Source organism: Chenopodium album, chromosome 16 (assembly GCF_948465745.1).
Source record: "Chenopodium album chromosome 16, dcCheAlbu1.1, whole genome shotgun sequence".
Taxonomy (NCBI): Eukaryota; Viridiplantae; Streptophyta; class Magnoliopsida; order Caryophyllales; family Amaranthaceae; genus Chenopodium; species Chenopodium album.
Window position 1 is genome coordinate 51,457,949 of NC_137849.1, and position 16,833 is coordinate 51,474,781.

Sequence of the window (16,833 nt, forward strand, 5' to 3'; positions counted from 1 at the left end):
ATGCTGTTTTCTTTCTTTGTACAGTCAATTTTAAGTCTTAAAATGATAGTCTTATTTGTTTTTTTCAAATACCATTAGTATTACTTTTTTTTTTTTTTTTTTACCAAAATTCCCTTCAATTTATAATAATATTTATACAAATTTAACTTTTTCATGTAAATTTTACTTTTCCAACTACTTTTATTACTTTCTCTCTCTACTTTTTTGCATATCCAATGTAAATTAACCTTTCCAATGTACCCTTAATACTTCTTATTTATGTTTATTAATTTCTGTAAAAATTGCCCATAAGAAACTATTATTAAGGGACGGAGAGAGTATACTTTACTATATTAATTTTTAGTTGGAAAAATATAATGTGAGAGAAAAGTGATAATGAGAGTATAGGTATGGTCCGATCTCACATGTCCAAAAATTAAATAGGGCAAAATTTAAGAAACGAACTACTCCGTATAATGATAAGTGGGGCAAAAAATATTAACTCATTTTTTTTAGTTAACACATTTTGACTTTAATACTATTCACACACTTTTCTTTTCATAATTTTTGCTTATCGATAATTAAAGATATTAATGGTCGAATTTGTGCATTGGCAAACGTGACTAAAAAAAGTGTCAACTAAAAAGAAACGGAGGAAGTAATAACTAGTTAAGTATAAATTGATTAAAATACGCTTTCGACATCACCTCTTGAAACATTATTCTCTGTACACATTTTATTAGTATTTTTTTAAGGTAAGATTAAGAATCCTATTGAACCCCACCACCTTTAAATGATTAAGTCAACTTAGCTCCGTAAGCCAACGCTTAAGAGCAGAGGAGAAAAATAAGAGAATCTCCTACTCTCAAACAATTTTAGTTGATTAAGCTCAAACCTGTGACCTTAAAATCACAAAGTGAGTTCCCCACCAACCTCCACCAAACTTTGCTCGGTAACATTTTATTTGTATTGGGTTAGCTAAAACACTACTTCCATTACATGCAACTGGTATTATATAGAGTACATTGCATTTCTCTTTCTATATCTAACCTAAAACAACCAATATAAATATCACCAATAATTTATTTTAATTTGGGATCCAAAATTATAGCGAGGAGTTTTTGGAAAGAAAAAATAAAATTACTCCGTAAAATAAAACAAGGAATACTATAGACAAGAGGGGATAGACAGGGCAGCAAATAAGAGTGTGGGTGCATGTGTCACACCAATAAGGCAAAAATCAGGTGAGATGACATAGAGCACAGCATACGATTGCATTTGAAGAAGAGATGGAAAAGTTTGGCAGGAAGAGAAATTCAGACATCAGTATGACTTCTGGGAGGCGTTTGTTTGTAGCCTTGTAGGGATTGTAGGTGGGGATTAATACCCTTGTATCCTATAATTCCTTTTTTGTTTAATGGAAATTGTTTTATTCTACGTGAAAGGGATAAGGATAAAAAATAGAGTTATCTCTCTATTTTTGTAACAGGGAGGCAGGTATAAGGTGTAGGGATTACTTTTAAAATGTAAAAGACAATTTTACTCTTAATGAAAGGGAAGGAAGAGGGGAGAGGAGAAATGTTAGAAAGGATAGTTATGTAATTGTACTACTTATTCCAATTTAATTCCCAAATCTTACCAAACAATAGATAATATAATTTTTATCCACACCTATTAATTTCCTATCCTTATCGTACCTTCTTATCCTCACTATCCCTACCCCTATTGCCAAACGCCCCGCTGAGGTATTAATTGTCTGTAACTTGTCTCTTCCAACTAACCATCGCTAATGAGGGAAGGAAGGGAGACATCTTTATTTGATTCAATTTTTTTTTTTTACAAAAATAAAATTTAAATTGTTTTTTAAAAGCTGCCATCAGCAGTATGTACACATAGCAATTGACAATGACAATTTTCGTTGACCCACTCTTTTGTACCTCTATATTTAATTAGCCTTTTACCATTTTAATCATCAAACTTCACTTCACCTTTTTTTTTTTTATCTTATATGCGTTTTATTTTAATAAAATCATACCAAGACTAGGAATGTCATTTTCCTGTGTTTATTTTTAGACTACTGTTTTACTACACAATTACACTACTCCGTACTTAATTTAAGCATTACACGCAACCTTATCCACTTGAATGAAGATACACATTAACGTTAGGTCGTTAGTTTTCCACTGGTCATAATTAAACACTACATCTCAGATTCCATGAACATAAAACTTTTAAACTTCTCAAGGGGTGCAAAGAATTTGTTAAGGAATCTGTAAAGAAGAAGACCAGGGAGTGTGCAAATGGCATACTAAATGATCTAAACCATAGAATAATATGTTTATTAGGATAATATGACTCATAATACCTTGGATCAACATTTAACAACCATAGAAATCAAATAAAGCTACAATGACAGTGTTCAAGTAGCAGGCAAAGTGTAAAACTAAAAATTTACCAAGTTTTGATATTCAAATTGCATGAAAGAGGTACCTAATGAATCGGTGCAATCTTGAAGTATATGGTCATAAAATAGTTCCAGTGTGTATAATGGGATCACGAACTGCACCTGCTTCTTTGGGGTCATTTGTATAGCAGCCAAGTTATACTTGTTACAGGAATTACATGATCAATGGCCATATTATTGGCTTACTTAATAAGGGGATGTGTTGAATGCTGTAACATAAATAATGGGATGCCAACCATGTTTATAGAGTAATGGACATTGTGGGGGCAAATACTTCACCTTTTGACTACAATTTCTGTTTATGAGACATCCTTCTCATCACCGTGGTATGGTCTGTGATATTAACTCACTTGCCATCTCCAATCATCCAGTTACAGAGTTAAGCTCTTTAAAATTTTCCATTCCCAAGAACCTGTTGAAATTTTTTACTTCAGTTCCCGCATTAAATAATCCCATAAGAAAACTGTTGTATTAATTTGTTGTAACATCATGTAAGAAATGCATCTAGATATTGGTTGACTTGGTTCTAGTCAAGTGTGTGTTAGGTTAATACAAGCATAAATAAGAATGGGAAGTTAGAATGATAGCAAATCTGGGCTAATCAAAGGTGGCATGTTCAGCAGTTTAGATACAGCCTAACGTGTGTTCTAGCTCTGCCGCACCAATCCTATTGCAGATTAAAAAAAAAAAAAAAAAAAAGGAACCCACAAAGGTTTAAACTTCACCAATGAATATCTGCTCACTAAAAACAGTGAAAGAAACTCAATAAAGCTTCAACTTGGTGGTGTGTAACTATCTATTAAAGGCTGCTAGAGGTTTTTTTTTCATTTCAAAAGTAATTTTGGAAAGGGGGAGAATTGACCATTCAATAAAAAACAGAAGACACATGTCACAGCCTAAAAACACCAAGTCACCAACTGCACATCCATTTCGAAACTGTAGAGGATCCAGTCCCGTCCCTGTGGATAAATCATAATAATGGAACATGATATTAAGGTCCAAATTGCTGATCTCTTAAGTGTTCTTAAACTTGTTTTCTGTCTCCTATTTTCAAATCAGTAATTGAATATCAGTTTCACTATACACTTTGTCTAAAGTTTCTAGAGTTGTTCAGGAGTATTTGACAGGGGGATTACATTTTGAAGTTCTCAATGATTCCTGATAGATGAATCAACTACAGTAGCAACTAAATGATACATAAAATATCCATAAATTATAAACACCAGTGAGGAACACATATTGCAGCAAAATCAGCAGTTCTAAAGCTGCGGAATTACAACTCTAAAAGCATATATTTCACTGCTTGAATTGAGAAGAACCCTCTGCATTATCTGTCACCAGGACAACATGTATCTGAAGCCTAATCAAATGATACTGTACCTAGTAATACATTGAACTTCAATAACAACAATTGAATATCATAATGGAAATTATCATAACAATCAATTTTATGATAAAAAAAAAAAAAAAAAAAAAAAACTGATTGCTATGCCACATACAAAAATAAACTTTAAAAAGCAAATTCTGTTGACAAAGATACAGCACCAAACATAAAGCCAAATTATCAAACCAAAGCAAATTCACTTCTTTAGACCTCTTTTTTTTTCCAGTCACAAGTTCTTTCATAGACTTGGCATTTAAATCAAAGTTTTACCCTGGTGAGGGGCATGCACATAGGAGAAAACTATAAGAAAAGAGGCAGGAGGAAAACAAGAGTAAATATGTAACTATCTTAGAGATAGGACAGCTTAGTCTGGTGAGGTAAACTAGCACTGCACAAGCAAGGTTTAATCATTGCTAATTTGCTATGATCATTATACCACCAAGCAGCAGAAATATAGTTATCTGATGCAATTGGGAATTTGAGTTTTTTAGTCAACTGCACTAAAAAAATTATCCAAGAAGAAACTAAGCATTTCTGTAAATCACCATTTTGACCTCTTACCAACAGCTCTTTCCTCAGATTTAAACCACTTCAAAGATATCAAACACCCTTAGTTAGAATCAATATAGCAACTAGCGGATAAGCTTCCATAAAGCCATAAAAAATAACACGCAATAAATGGAGCCTCGGCAAACTACTTACTAGGCTTGTATGCTAAATCTTGTTCACATCTAGGGCTGTCTATGGCAAATTCCCTTTATGCAACGAAAAATGGAGTTCAATTTAGGAAAAACCAATCATCTAATCTTGATCTCTCTTAATTACCACAACAAATTACTCGAAAAGGCATAATATGATCAAGCTAATTACAAAACCTAGACGTTTTAAATGCATCAAACAATAAATTAAAGTTTGCCAAGTTTAAGCTATTTCAAGTTGACATTATAAAAAATGCTTAGCAAAAAATTTCAAGGAACTTAAGAAATTGAATCTTGTTTCATCTTTCATGTACTAAAGCCATGCACATCCATGATATTTTTCTTAACTGCATCTTCTCTATAACTCTCAAATCTTATAACTAATTTGTCGCTGAAGGTGACTTCAGACTGGATAACAATTGATTGTAGAAGTTGAACCTTGAAAGCTTTTCCCAGATGAAAATTCAGTGACTCCTCAACATTTTCTAAAAAATAAAGATATCCCTTTTGTAGAAGCATCAAAATTAGCACTTTATTTCTTGAATTATATCACCAAATCTCATCAATAACTCCTATCTTTCCAAGTCATTAAAGTAACCCCAAGCCGCCCCACCCTTCTTCCCAAACCATTCACAATAGATTCAATGAAACCTTATAGATTTTTGCTCATATCACATTCTTTTCACACTTCATTAAGAAACTTCCACCTTAACCCGTAATCCTATGATATCAACAAATCGTAGCTTTTCTCACCATTAACAATGTCTTCATCATTAATATTAGAGTAATCACCAAAAAAATCCTACATTTTGATCATTTAATAAGAAAAACTGCCATCTATGGGTTATTAGTAAGGTGGAAGATTTTAAGGCAGGTGTTAAACGAGTAACATTTGCGCAGAAATCCACAAGCCTCTCTCCTATGCTATGCTATGATAGATGCTGCAAGAATTTGCTATTGTGAATAGAAAACAAGGGTTATACAATGCTAAATTGATGATGCTTTTTAGCAGAAGATTACAGTGAATTATTGAATAATTTAGTGTTAATCAGGAAATCAAACTTTCAGTGGTTCAATTTTTACAAAATCAAAGATCACAATTGGATGCTTGCAAATTGGCATAATAAATTAAAGTCATCAAAGCAAAATACTTGGCAACTTACCGCCACCGTCATATTACGGCGTCAGAAATACGCAATTCGCCGGATAGTGGTGGTTCCGGTTGAGATTGTGCAGGTTCCGCCAACATGTCGCCGTCGTTGGGAAGAGGAAACGATTGCAATTCAATTTTGGGCGGAAAAATCACCAAGAAACCAAATTAATTGGGACGGGACTGGGACTGGGACTGGAACCCACTTTCATGTCTAGAGTTAAGTATAAAATAGTGGACTCAACTTTTGCAAAATGTGGGGAAAGGGGACTCTATTTATTTTACAGAGGAAAAGGGGATTGGGTTAAATTTCTGGTGATAAGGGGTAATTTCAGGTGACTTTACTTACCTTTAACCCAAGAAGAATTAAGTCCCCTGTAAATAATTGAGTCCCCTCATTATTGCCATGGTTAAACCAGACAAATTCAATCCCTTCATTAATCATTCCTACTGATTGTTTTAAAAATATAGCCGTTTGAAATTAAGAAAGTGCAACAGCAATACAAAAGCTTTGATCTTGAAATTTTTAATGTTTTTTATTCATAAAAATAATTCTTTCAATAATAATAATAAAAAGCCAAAACTTGTTCTTCAACTCTCTGGTTTTAGCTTATTAATCTTATATTTGTAGCAAAAGCACACATTGCAATTTTGGTGAAGGCTTGTAGAGCCCTAAATTTTTTTTTTTTAAAAAAAAAAGAAAAGAAAAGGAAAAAAATAGATTATATGTGTATATTGCAACAAAAGGCTATTAAGGAGAGTTTCTAAGACAGCCAAGCATCCTTTTATGAGATTCCTAATATGCCCAAACTATATACAAGTGCATGGGTGTGATTATATTAGGTGGTAGGTGTGTTGACAGTGCACGTGAATCAGAGTTAGCTTATGAGATGGTCATGATTTTAAAGAGAAATGTGGAGTTGAAAGATTGAGGATGTAATGAAGATAATGAAGAAAATAAAAATTCAAAGAAAAAGAGGAACGGACTCTATTTTTGATTGGTTTTAATTTAAAATATTTACAAAAATAAAAAAAAAATTAAAAAAAAAACGTACTTTTTTTAGTTGACCAAAGGGACTCAATTGTTAACCAAGGGGACTCAATTGTTTAACCAAGGGGACTCAATTCTTTCCTTTATATATAATTAAAACCCACCGGAAACCCAAACCCATTCTAGCCCAATCCCTTTTCCCTCTATAAAATAAATAGAGTCCCCTTTTCCCATATTTTGTAAGAATTGAGTCCCTTGTTTTATACTTAACTCTTCATGTTTATTTATACAAGCTTAGAAGCGCACAATGCGTGTACGAAAATTTTTGACATAGATTTTTTTGAAATATATTTTGTTTCTAATTCGAAGAACTGTTCACGGCTAAAATATAGATTTCTTCCTTTCTAAGATATGATTTTATTTTTATTTAGAAATATAATTATTTATTTCATTGTATAAATTATAAAAATTATACTTCCTATAATATAGAAGATAAATGTTCTATTATAAAAAAATAGCAATTTTTAGCTCTTTTTTCCTAAATAAAAAAAGCTTTTATTAGTAGAGGCCAACTTTATAGGGGAGAAATAGTAGGATAAACCTTAGAGGAAAAAAAAAAGTAACATGGCTTTCCATAATTTCTTTAAAATCATCTACACTATTTTATTTTTTTAAAAAAAGTTTATAATTATTAAAACATGAAAAACATCATGCCAAGTTGAAAAAAAAAAAATCGATATGAACAACTTGAACTTGATGTGTATATATATATATATATATATATATATATATATATATATATATATATATATATATATATATATATATATATATATATATATATATATATATATATATATATATATATATATATATATATATTGAACACATGAACTTGATGTATATGGTGCTATAAAAAACGGTTTATAGATAGTAAGGGAATGCTTTTTTATTATTATTTTTTTTTAAAAAAAATAATTTTAATAACAGGGTAATTCCCAACCAAAAAAAGTGTTCCTTTAAGAGAAATTACTGTTACTAATAACCTATGATCTGTAAGTATAATCAGCAACAATTTACAGTATCAAATATTCTCATACACTTGATTAACTTCTAAAAATCATAATTAATCATATAATCAACACATAATAACCAATGCAACAATATCCCTAACATGATAAAGAGTAATTAAATGTGTGGTCGTAAAAAAACCATTAATTAGTTAATTACAAAGAGAAGAATAGAAATCATACCAAAAACAATGTTAGTAGGACTCATGGCGACCTTTTACTTACTTTTTTAGTAACAATACGAATCCAAACGCTTAGTATCAGTGAAAGCTACAAAAGACGGTGCCATTTGATTCCCTTTACCATTCTCTATAATCTCAACACAGACATGCTGTCATACTAACACATGAATTTGTGTTGCCAAGATCAACTTTAATGGTCGTAACAACATTGTCAGTTACCTTACCAAACTTGAAACAAATAGAGAAACATTTTCCAATTACAGAGTATTATTTATTATTTTGATTTTTTTTAGAGTATAAATTTTATTTTGTAAGCTGTGAAAAAATTGAATGAGATTATGAGAATGAAATAGAAAAGAAGGGGTAACTGATTTTTTTTTTATACTTGCACAATAGAGGTGAAGGGTTGAAGGAGTGAAGGGGTAATTGTATTTTTTATACGTGCACATCCAATAGAGTAGGTAACTGTTTTTTATTTTTATTTTTTTTAAGAAAAAGTAACTGTATTTATTTATTTTTAAATAGATATATATTTTTTTAATGTGCATTAGTTTATATGGGAATTGAGAAGGAGATTTTGGGAAAAGACAAATTTATCACCCAAGATGCCCTTTCTCTTTATATATTACTATAGATAGATAATCACGTAAAAGACATTTATACCCCTGTTTTAGGGCATATATTCCCAGTATGCCATAATGCCGGAGAGGAGAGTTTATTTCATGTTCTGAGCCCTCCTTCAAATTCCAAACCCTTGACTTGAATTTTCTGGAAAAATAAAATTGAGAAATTAGGGTTTCCCGATTAAATATGAGCGATGGAGGTGAGAAGGTTAAGAGAGAGAATGAAGAAGAAGATGACAACAGCATAAGAGAAAGAAGAGCAATAATCTCAATTGAAAGAGCCGAGCCTGACGATTATGGTCGAGCTGTTTCGAAGATGGCAGTTGGCCAGATTTGCGAAGGGGTTGGTTTTGAAGCCATCAAACAATCTGCTTTGGAAGCAATTTCTGATATTGCGGTTCGATTCATTTGCGACTTAGGCAAATCTGCTTCTTTTTATGCTAATTTAGCTGGTAGATCAGAATCCAACCTTTTCGACATTGTTAAGGGTTTGCAAGGGTTTTCTGAGAATAATATTGTTGATCAGATGTCTGATTTTGTGCGCTCTGTTGAAGATATTGAAATCCCATTTGCACACCCAATTCCAAGGTTTCCTGTTCCTGTCATGAAAAATTCAAGGAAATTGCAAACTCCAAGCTTCTTGCAAATGGGTGAAACTCCGAGCAGTAAGCATATACCCGATTGGTTGCCGGCTTTTCCAGATCCTCATACTTATATTCAATCACCTGTTTGGAGTCAAAAGAAGTTGGATCCTCGGATTAGTAAAGGGGAGCAAGCCAGACAGAGAAGAAAGGCTGAGCGATCTTTGTTGAATTTGCAGCAACGTTTGTTATCCAATGGTTTAGCTGGACCTTCAGGGTCAGTCCCTCCTCATGTTAATGATGGGGAGAGGAGTATGGGAGTTCCGATGGGGAATAACCCGTTCCTCGCCCCGCCATTGCCTCCACCACCACCTGGGAAGAATGCCTATGAAAATGGTGTTCGTGAGAGGAAGCATGTGTTGGTGAAGGAGACGTTTGCTCCGGCCATTGATGCCCTCAAGGGGAATACTGATGATGGAGGATTGGATACGGATGCAATGGAGATAGATAAGAGAGTGGTTCCGAATTCGATTCCGGTGAGAAGGAGGCCAGTGGTGAATTTCAAGTTGAAGGCTGGTAAGAAGATGTTAGTAGAGGATTTGGATATACATCTTAGGAGCAAGGTTAATGAAAAGAGGACAACAATGTTGGGAAGGGATGATGATAAGGATGACAAGAAAAGGAGAGCTGAATTCATTCTAAGGCAGTCTTCAATGGATAATCCTCAAGAAGTGTCTCAGATGTAAATTAGATATTTCTGTAATTGGATTCTTTGTAGGTATAGGAAATACCCTCAGGTTCAGGCCAGTTTCTGAGTGGGGTGATTGTGATTTCACACATTGGTACATCATCTTTCTAGCTTTTAGATTGTAGCAGTATTTTTCTCTCTCCCTTGGACAATTTTGGAGACACTTGTACTACAATTCTTTGAAAATTGAGTCTTCTCTCATCTTTGTAACTTCCTGGTAACCAAAAATGCTAATTAATTGTATTACTGTAATTGAGATAGTGTTGATGAAAATTAAGTTTGTTTACTTACTATTGTTAACTAGCCTTCTGGCCCGTGCAATGCACGGGTTATTCATATAAAATTGTATTGAGAGATAAGTGAAGAAATATCAGTAAGTCATTATAGGGTATAATATGTAATCGGAAACATGATTAAAGAAATTAAAATTATGGAACTTTAATAGAAAAAGAGGCTTAGATAGAAGGTGGAAGGGCTAAAATTAAAGAGAGAATAGGAAAAGGTTGAATTAAGGGGAGAGATGAAGATGAAGAGATAAAGTGTGTATGAAAGATTAAGTATAAATTTAATGAAAGAATTAAAAAAAAAATGGTGCAATAAAAAATTAATAGTGTAAGATGACATGTGGCTCTATGGTTTGAGAAGTGTAATAGAATGGATGAGGACATGTGTCTTTCTTAGTTTCTTGGTTATAGTTTTTAAATACTAAGTATAGATATAGATTTGTTATCCTTAACCAAGTTTTAGGATTGTTGCAAGTTTTGGATAAAGAGTATTTCTGAACATGGGAATGACAAAGTAAGGCTATTGCGACCTAAATTGACCAAATGACCAGTGATTTGTGGTGTCATGTCTACATGACAATAAACACAAGCAGTATCGACTATAATGTTATGACAAAAGAGGCCAGTAGGTGATATCTTTACTATATAAAGGTCTCAATTCTAGTAAAGGAACTACTACAAAACTCATAGTAAGATAGTCAAAATAAAGATCAGTAAGAATGTAATACTAGCAAAAACGTTTGGCTGATGTAGTTAGAATACTACATTTTACAGCAGTAGTATATTCCTAGTACTCAAGAGAACAACACTCGTAGCCAGAGAAAAATTGAAAGTAAAAACGAGATGCCAGCTTGAACACAGTCCCAACTTTCTTGAAGGAAGAACTGAGGTCCTTCCAAATAATAACCTCACTTTTTAAGCTTCATATCAGAATTTGAAAGAGCCACTCTGCCTCGGTGATTGAATATCATGAAGTCCAAGTTCTCAGGTAAAGAAACTATCCTGCAATCATAATCAAATTTCTTAATATCAGTAGAAGTTGAAACACCTATCAGCCTTATCCTAGAACAGTGGAACACCAAATGCATCAGACAACCAAGGAAAGAAGAGGGGGGCGGGTGTTTAAGACTTAAAGCTGATGAGTAGGAGATTAAAGGGGCAGAGAAAGAGGAAAACAGATTAGGAACCCAAATTAAAAAGTATGACATCTTGCAAAAGAAACAGGATGACATATAATCAATTGGCTTCTTTCACAAGACATTGATGAATGGACACCATACACATCAATGCATCTTCAAATAAAGTAATAAGGTGACAGACAAGCTTGATTTACAAACTAAGATATATACAAGTTTGTGTATTGTATTCCACGGACCAAAAGGAAAAAATGGGGATTAACATTATCCTGAACTTTTCATACACAATGTTCAAGTGAATTGAATTTTTGAAGAAATATCACATTTACATACTGTCGTCATAAAGCATTCAGCACAAGCAGTCATCAGCTGATAAATATATGCCTCTATAGATCATCACCACCAGAAGCATACTACACAGAAGTATGTTGAGGTGACATCCCACCTGCCCGGAAAACACTGCAACATACGGAGTATCATTTATGCCTTTAATGCTCTCATCACTAATTACTCACAGACAGCAAATTGGTTGGAATAGAAAAGTTACCAGCTTTGATTCTCTGCCTATACACTATTACTCTGTATCATGTTCCTGATCATGATCACCTGGAACACCATGTGTGCACACTTACATTATTTCTTTCCCTTTACTCCCCATTATCCATAACACCTCTTACCCACTGCAGCTATAAACCTATAAACTTTGCATCATCTAGTCTTCACTTAATGGTTTCCTAAGTTAAATGGCAAATGGTGACAAAAGAAGTAATATTGGTCTATCCACTAAGTAGAGACAGTAAAAGCTAAAAATTGAAAGTTATTGGACAAAGGAAACACCTAGACTAAGAGCAACATAAGAGCTATAGATATAAGTCATAACTGATGACTCATGGGGTTCCAGCCTTGAACAATGATGAGAAAAGAATCCTGAAGAACTAGATAACAGGATAGACCAGGTGCCACTTAAAAGTCAAGAGATAAAAAGATCCAGGGATGATGAAACAGACAATAGTAGCTTAATGGTTATTCTTCAGTCATCAGACATGATTTAAGCTTCAAAAAATGAACCATAGATCTGGGCGCAAATTTCTTGTGGTCTAGGCTTTTTAGTGAGATCTTGGAGTATAGATAGTGCAAATAGGTGTTCAATGCTTTTGTTCCAGATGTTATAAGACTTGTAAAAAATGCCATGGATGCATGTCTCAGAATTACATTTTCATTATTCAAGAATGATTAATATTCGAATGAGTTTAATAGGGAAATTTAAAACCACTACAACAATACCAACAACAAGAAAGCCTTAGTCCCAAAATGATTTTGGGTCGGCTAATATAAAAACCACAACACAAAAAATTCAACAAGTTTACGTTTCCAAAAACATGAATCATGGCACAATTACAAATATACAATACCACTTTAATTTTGGAAATATATTCCGAAATTGGTCCGAAAGCGTGGATTTACCCTTTAATTTTGGACAGTTTTTAAACTTTTCCAAACTCGGAAAACAAAGAGGACAAGGTGAGTTCCATGTACCCCAATAGACTATTTGGGTGGTTGAAAACGTCCAATTTGCCTCTTAACAAATAAACTATTACGCTTATACGATTGTAGATAACCTTTTATGACCTTGGGGAACATCCCTCCACCATCACTTTAATTTCGAAATTATGATTTGAAATCTTAGAAAATAGCCCGATATTGTGTCAAAAATTTAGCCTGTGGAGAACATTTCACATGGCTAGGTTGAGCACCAATGTGCTTCACGAGGGTCCCTTGGGGCCTATTTAGTGTCTAAGACCATGCCTTAGCCCATGACTGTAATTGTAATCATGTCTTACGTACATCGGCCACGCCTACCTTGTGTCCATGCCCCATGCCTAGGCTTTGCCTTGGCTCATACAACAGCAATAGTAGCGCCTGTGCCTTGAAGCACGGTACAATTATTAGCTCTACATGGCCACCAAATAGCCAATACAATAAACTAAATAGTCCTGAATAACTGCACTTCCTTTTGTCCTTCACTCCCACATCAGCCATCTTAGGGGAAACTAGAAATTTACAACTTTAACTTCTTCATTATCATTATTAATAAATAGGGATAGAAAACTAGAATCCCAAAGGGTAATATGAAACTTCCTTTGTTACTGCATATTCAATATGACATTACAATGGTGTTCCTAATTTTAATGTGTTTTTCTTCTGGGAAGCAAGATGGTTTTAAATGTCTGAAAGTAGTTTCAAAACCAAAAACAAAAAAGAAAAAAAAAAAAAAAAACCAACACTCCTTTTCAGAATATCCTAGAATAATAAAAACTTGGGATTGCCCACAAACATCTTCAAAAACACACCAACCAATTTCAAATTTCAATTTTGTACTAAAATAATTTTTTAGCTTCTATTCTTCTAATATAATTCTTAAAATTCCAATTAAACATAGATATCCTACGACCAAACTGGCAACATGAAACAAAATCCTTCCAAAACTTAATACTCAAACAAAAATGGACATTACTTGTACATCAATTGACAAAAAGTTGAATTTCCAAATTTATAACCATTTTAAGACCCTAAGAGCAGTGAAATATGAAGAGCCATAGTAGTGAATTATGAGATCACTAAAGAAATTCCAAGCCTCATGGCTAATGCTAGTTATAAAGATCTTAGCAATGGATATGAGGATATGTGGAAAGATATGGGGATGAATTTTAGCAATGGAATGGAAAGCACGCTTTAGTTGCATGGCTATAAGAAAGAAAGAAACAGTCACCCAATTGAGCAATATGGCCTAAATTTTGCACTTGGAGAAAGTTAGATGAATGGTTTCCAACTTTTATCAAATTGTAGTTAAATCATTTCAAGGAGTATCAACAAGAATAGATTTGATTAAAACTTTCCTATAATCCCATAGAATTAAAACAAACCAACCACCTAGTTCATAGATCTAATATGAAGGGAAATCTAGTAATGCCAAAAGAGATTCCCTTGGGACTTAAGTCTCAAGATCACAATGGGTTATTTGGGAATGTTGGGAAGTATACCAGGACTATTACACAATTTGGTGCTATCATAAAGGATATAAATAGAAAGTGCTCATTTCACTCTACACTCGCATACTGTTCCTACTCATAATCTAATGGTATAATTGTGATACTCTTGGAAGTTAGAAGAGTGTATCTTAACAGATCTATTTATTGGGGGGGGGGGGGGGGGATTCTCAAGCTAGATTGATCCATATAATCAAGGATCAAACAAGGCAAATTGGTAAAAGAATTTATACAGGTATTTAGAGAAGCGCGGGTAAGGCTTGAGGTTAAACATAGATATTCAGGTTGATTATGAGAAGGTACCCAGTACCCACTGTGTCATTTCATCTCAAGTCTCAACCTTCATCGACTCTCTCCATACTAAGTCAATGTGCCCACTTTTCTTTTTCATTTGTCTCAATACAGTTTGGCCTTTTCTACGCTTGGTGAGTTTTCACTATTTTGAAATTATCACTATTTACTTCAATCTTCCAATTACTAAAGTTGGGTAATATCAATTGACTAATTGATATTACCCAACTCCAACTATGATAGCACGAAATCCTTTTCTCCTCCAAAAAATGGGAAAGAAAGGACAAACAGCACACTCTTAGCAATCATATCAAATCCCAAACCTCTACTAAGTATAAATACATAGAGAATTTAGTACAATTCCCTATCGTTTCTCAAAATTAGAAAAGAAACAATAGATAATGATAAAATCCGCCTAAAACAACAGAAGCAGCAACAAAAGGCACAATTCACATAAAAATTGATGCAATCTAGCAATCTATATTCACAATATTAAAATTAGAAGTGCATTTAGTCCAATTACAGATTTTGAACACATAGATCGAAATACTTATCAAAGGCGTAAAGATTGTATACGGTTAAAACTGAAAACAACAAAAAGAGGGAGAAACTTGGACCTGTTTTCCTCAGAAGCTGGATGAATGGAGTGGAAATTGCCAGGAACAGTTAGGCCAGCGTACATACACAACAGAAACCCTAGAATTAATTCAAATACTACCTGCATCATCATCATCATCATCATCATCAAAGAGCAAACCCAAATTAAAAATTCCAGATCAATCAACAAATTAAATCATAAATGAAATCTAGAAATAAATTAAGGACTAACATTAATAGGAGGTCCAGTAAACTCGTCCTCAGTAATCTTCAAGAATCCTCTATCTGACGAAAACGAATGAAACACAAAGAGATGAGTTGAGTTTGCATCTGAAAAACCTAGAAAAAAGTGAGAAGAGAAGAGAGAGAAAAATACATTGAATGGTGGAGTAGGCGGCATGAGAGAGAATAAGAACTCCGAGAAGACCCACTGTAAATCCTAAACCCATCTTTTCTTCTGATTTCACCTTCTCAGATGTTCGCTTGATCGAGAAGGAGGAACACCACTGTCAAGGTTTTTTCGCTGATTTTGTCTTCTGTTATTTTTCTTTATTTATTAAGAAAAATACACTTTAATAATTTCAACTATTGGCGATTTACCTAGAATAATCCCAACTAAGGATTATTTTCTAACAGTCCCAACTTTGTCTCTTATTTTCTTCCAATAGTCCCAACCGATCAACTACGGGTCAACAACCTGTTACAACAGGTCATATGCCACATGTCAACACACGATTGGTCCAAAATAAATAAAAAAAATCAAAAAATAGAAAATGTCATTAAAATAATTAGAAAATACAAAAAAAAAATCAGAAAATTAAAAAAAAAAATCAAATAGTTAAAAAAATAGAAAAAAAAAACAAAAAATTCAAAAAAAAAAAATTAGAAATTCAAAAAAAAAAAAACCGAAAATTACAAAAAAAATTCAGACAATTAAAAAAATTTCAAAAAATTAATAAAGATTAAAAAAATTTAAAGAAACATAAAAAAAAACACCCAAAACCCACCCCTCCCACCACCCCATAACCCTAGCCAGCCACCCCCATCCCTATTCCACGCCAGCGGCCAACCCCCATAACCTCTTAAAATGGCCGGCCGACATCCACCCAGCTCGAAAACCATCCGATCGACCCAAAATCACCCCCCGAAACCACCCCTCTCACTATTCTCCGACCCCCATAACCACCACCTCCTCTTCCCCGACCCTTGAAACAACCCCCTCTCCTTCCCCCTACCATCAAAACCGGCCATTTCGGCGATAGGGGAAAAGAGGAGGGGCTGTTTTGGAGGTCGGGGAAGAGGGAGGGGGTGGTTTTGGGGGTTGGGGAATAGCGAGGGGGTAGTTACGAGGGGTGGTTTTGGGCCAGCCGAGTGGTTTCCGGGATGAGTGGGTGTCAGCCGGCCTTTGTTGGGGGTTATGGGGGTTGGCCGCCGCCGGGGAAAGAGAAGGAGGGTGGCTGGCTAGGGTTACGGGGTGGTGGGAGGGTGACTGGGTGGGTTTTGGGATTTTTCTTTTTTCTTTACTTTTTTGATATTTTTTTTCTAATTTTCTGATTTTTTTTTTACTTTTATGATTTTTAAAAAAAAATATTTTCTGATTTTTTTAAT

General features: G+C 33.8%; 1 protein-coding gene and 1 pseudogene across 1 annotated transcript; one reads left to right on the forward strand and one right to left on the reverse strand.

Annotated features, from left to right (window-relative positions):
• Positions 1-8,667: 8,667 nt before the first annotated feature.
• Positions 8,668-10,098, forward strand: LOC145585905 (transcription initiation factor TFIID subunit 8 pseudogene; annotated as a pseudogene).
• A 658-nt stretch (positions 10,099-10,756) lies between these two features.
• Positions 10,757-15,757, reverse strand: LOC145585906 (membrane magnesium transporter-like). Its single transcript, XM_081642612.1, has 4 exons — positions 15,602-15,757; positions 15,458-15,510; positions 15,246-15,346; positions 10,757-11,156 (listed from the first exon to the last, which is right to left on the reverse strand). Exons 1-4 carry the CDS (start codon positions 15,672-15,674, stop codon positions 11,063-11,065), a joined length of 321 nt encoding a protein of 106 aa, XP_081498738.1. The 5' UTR covers positions 15,675-15,757; the 3' UTR covers positions 10,757-11,062.
• Between the last annotated feature and the right edge of the window lie 1,076 nt (positions 15,758-16,833).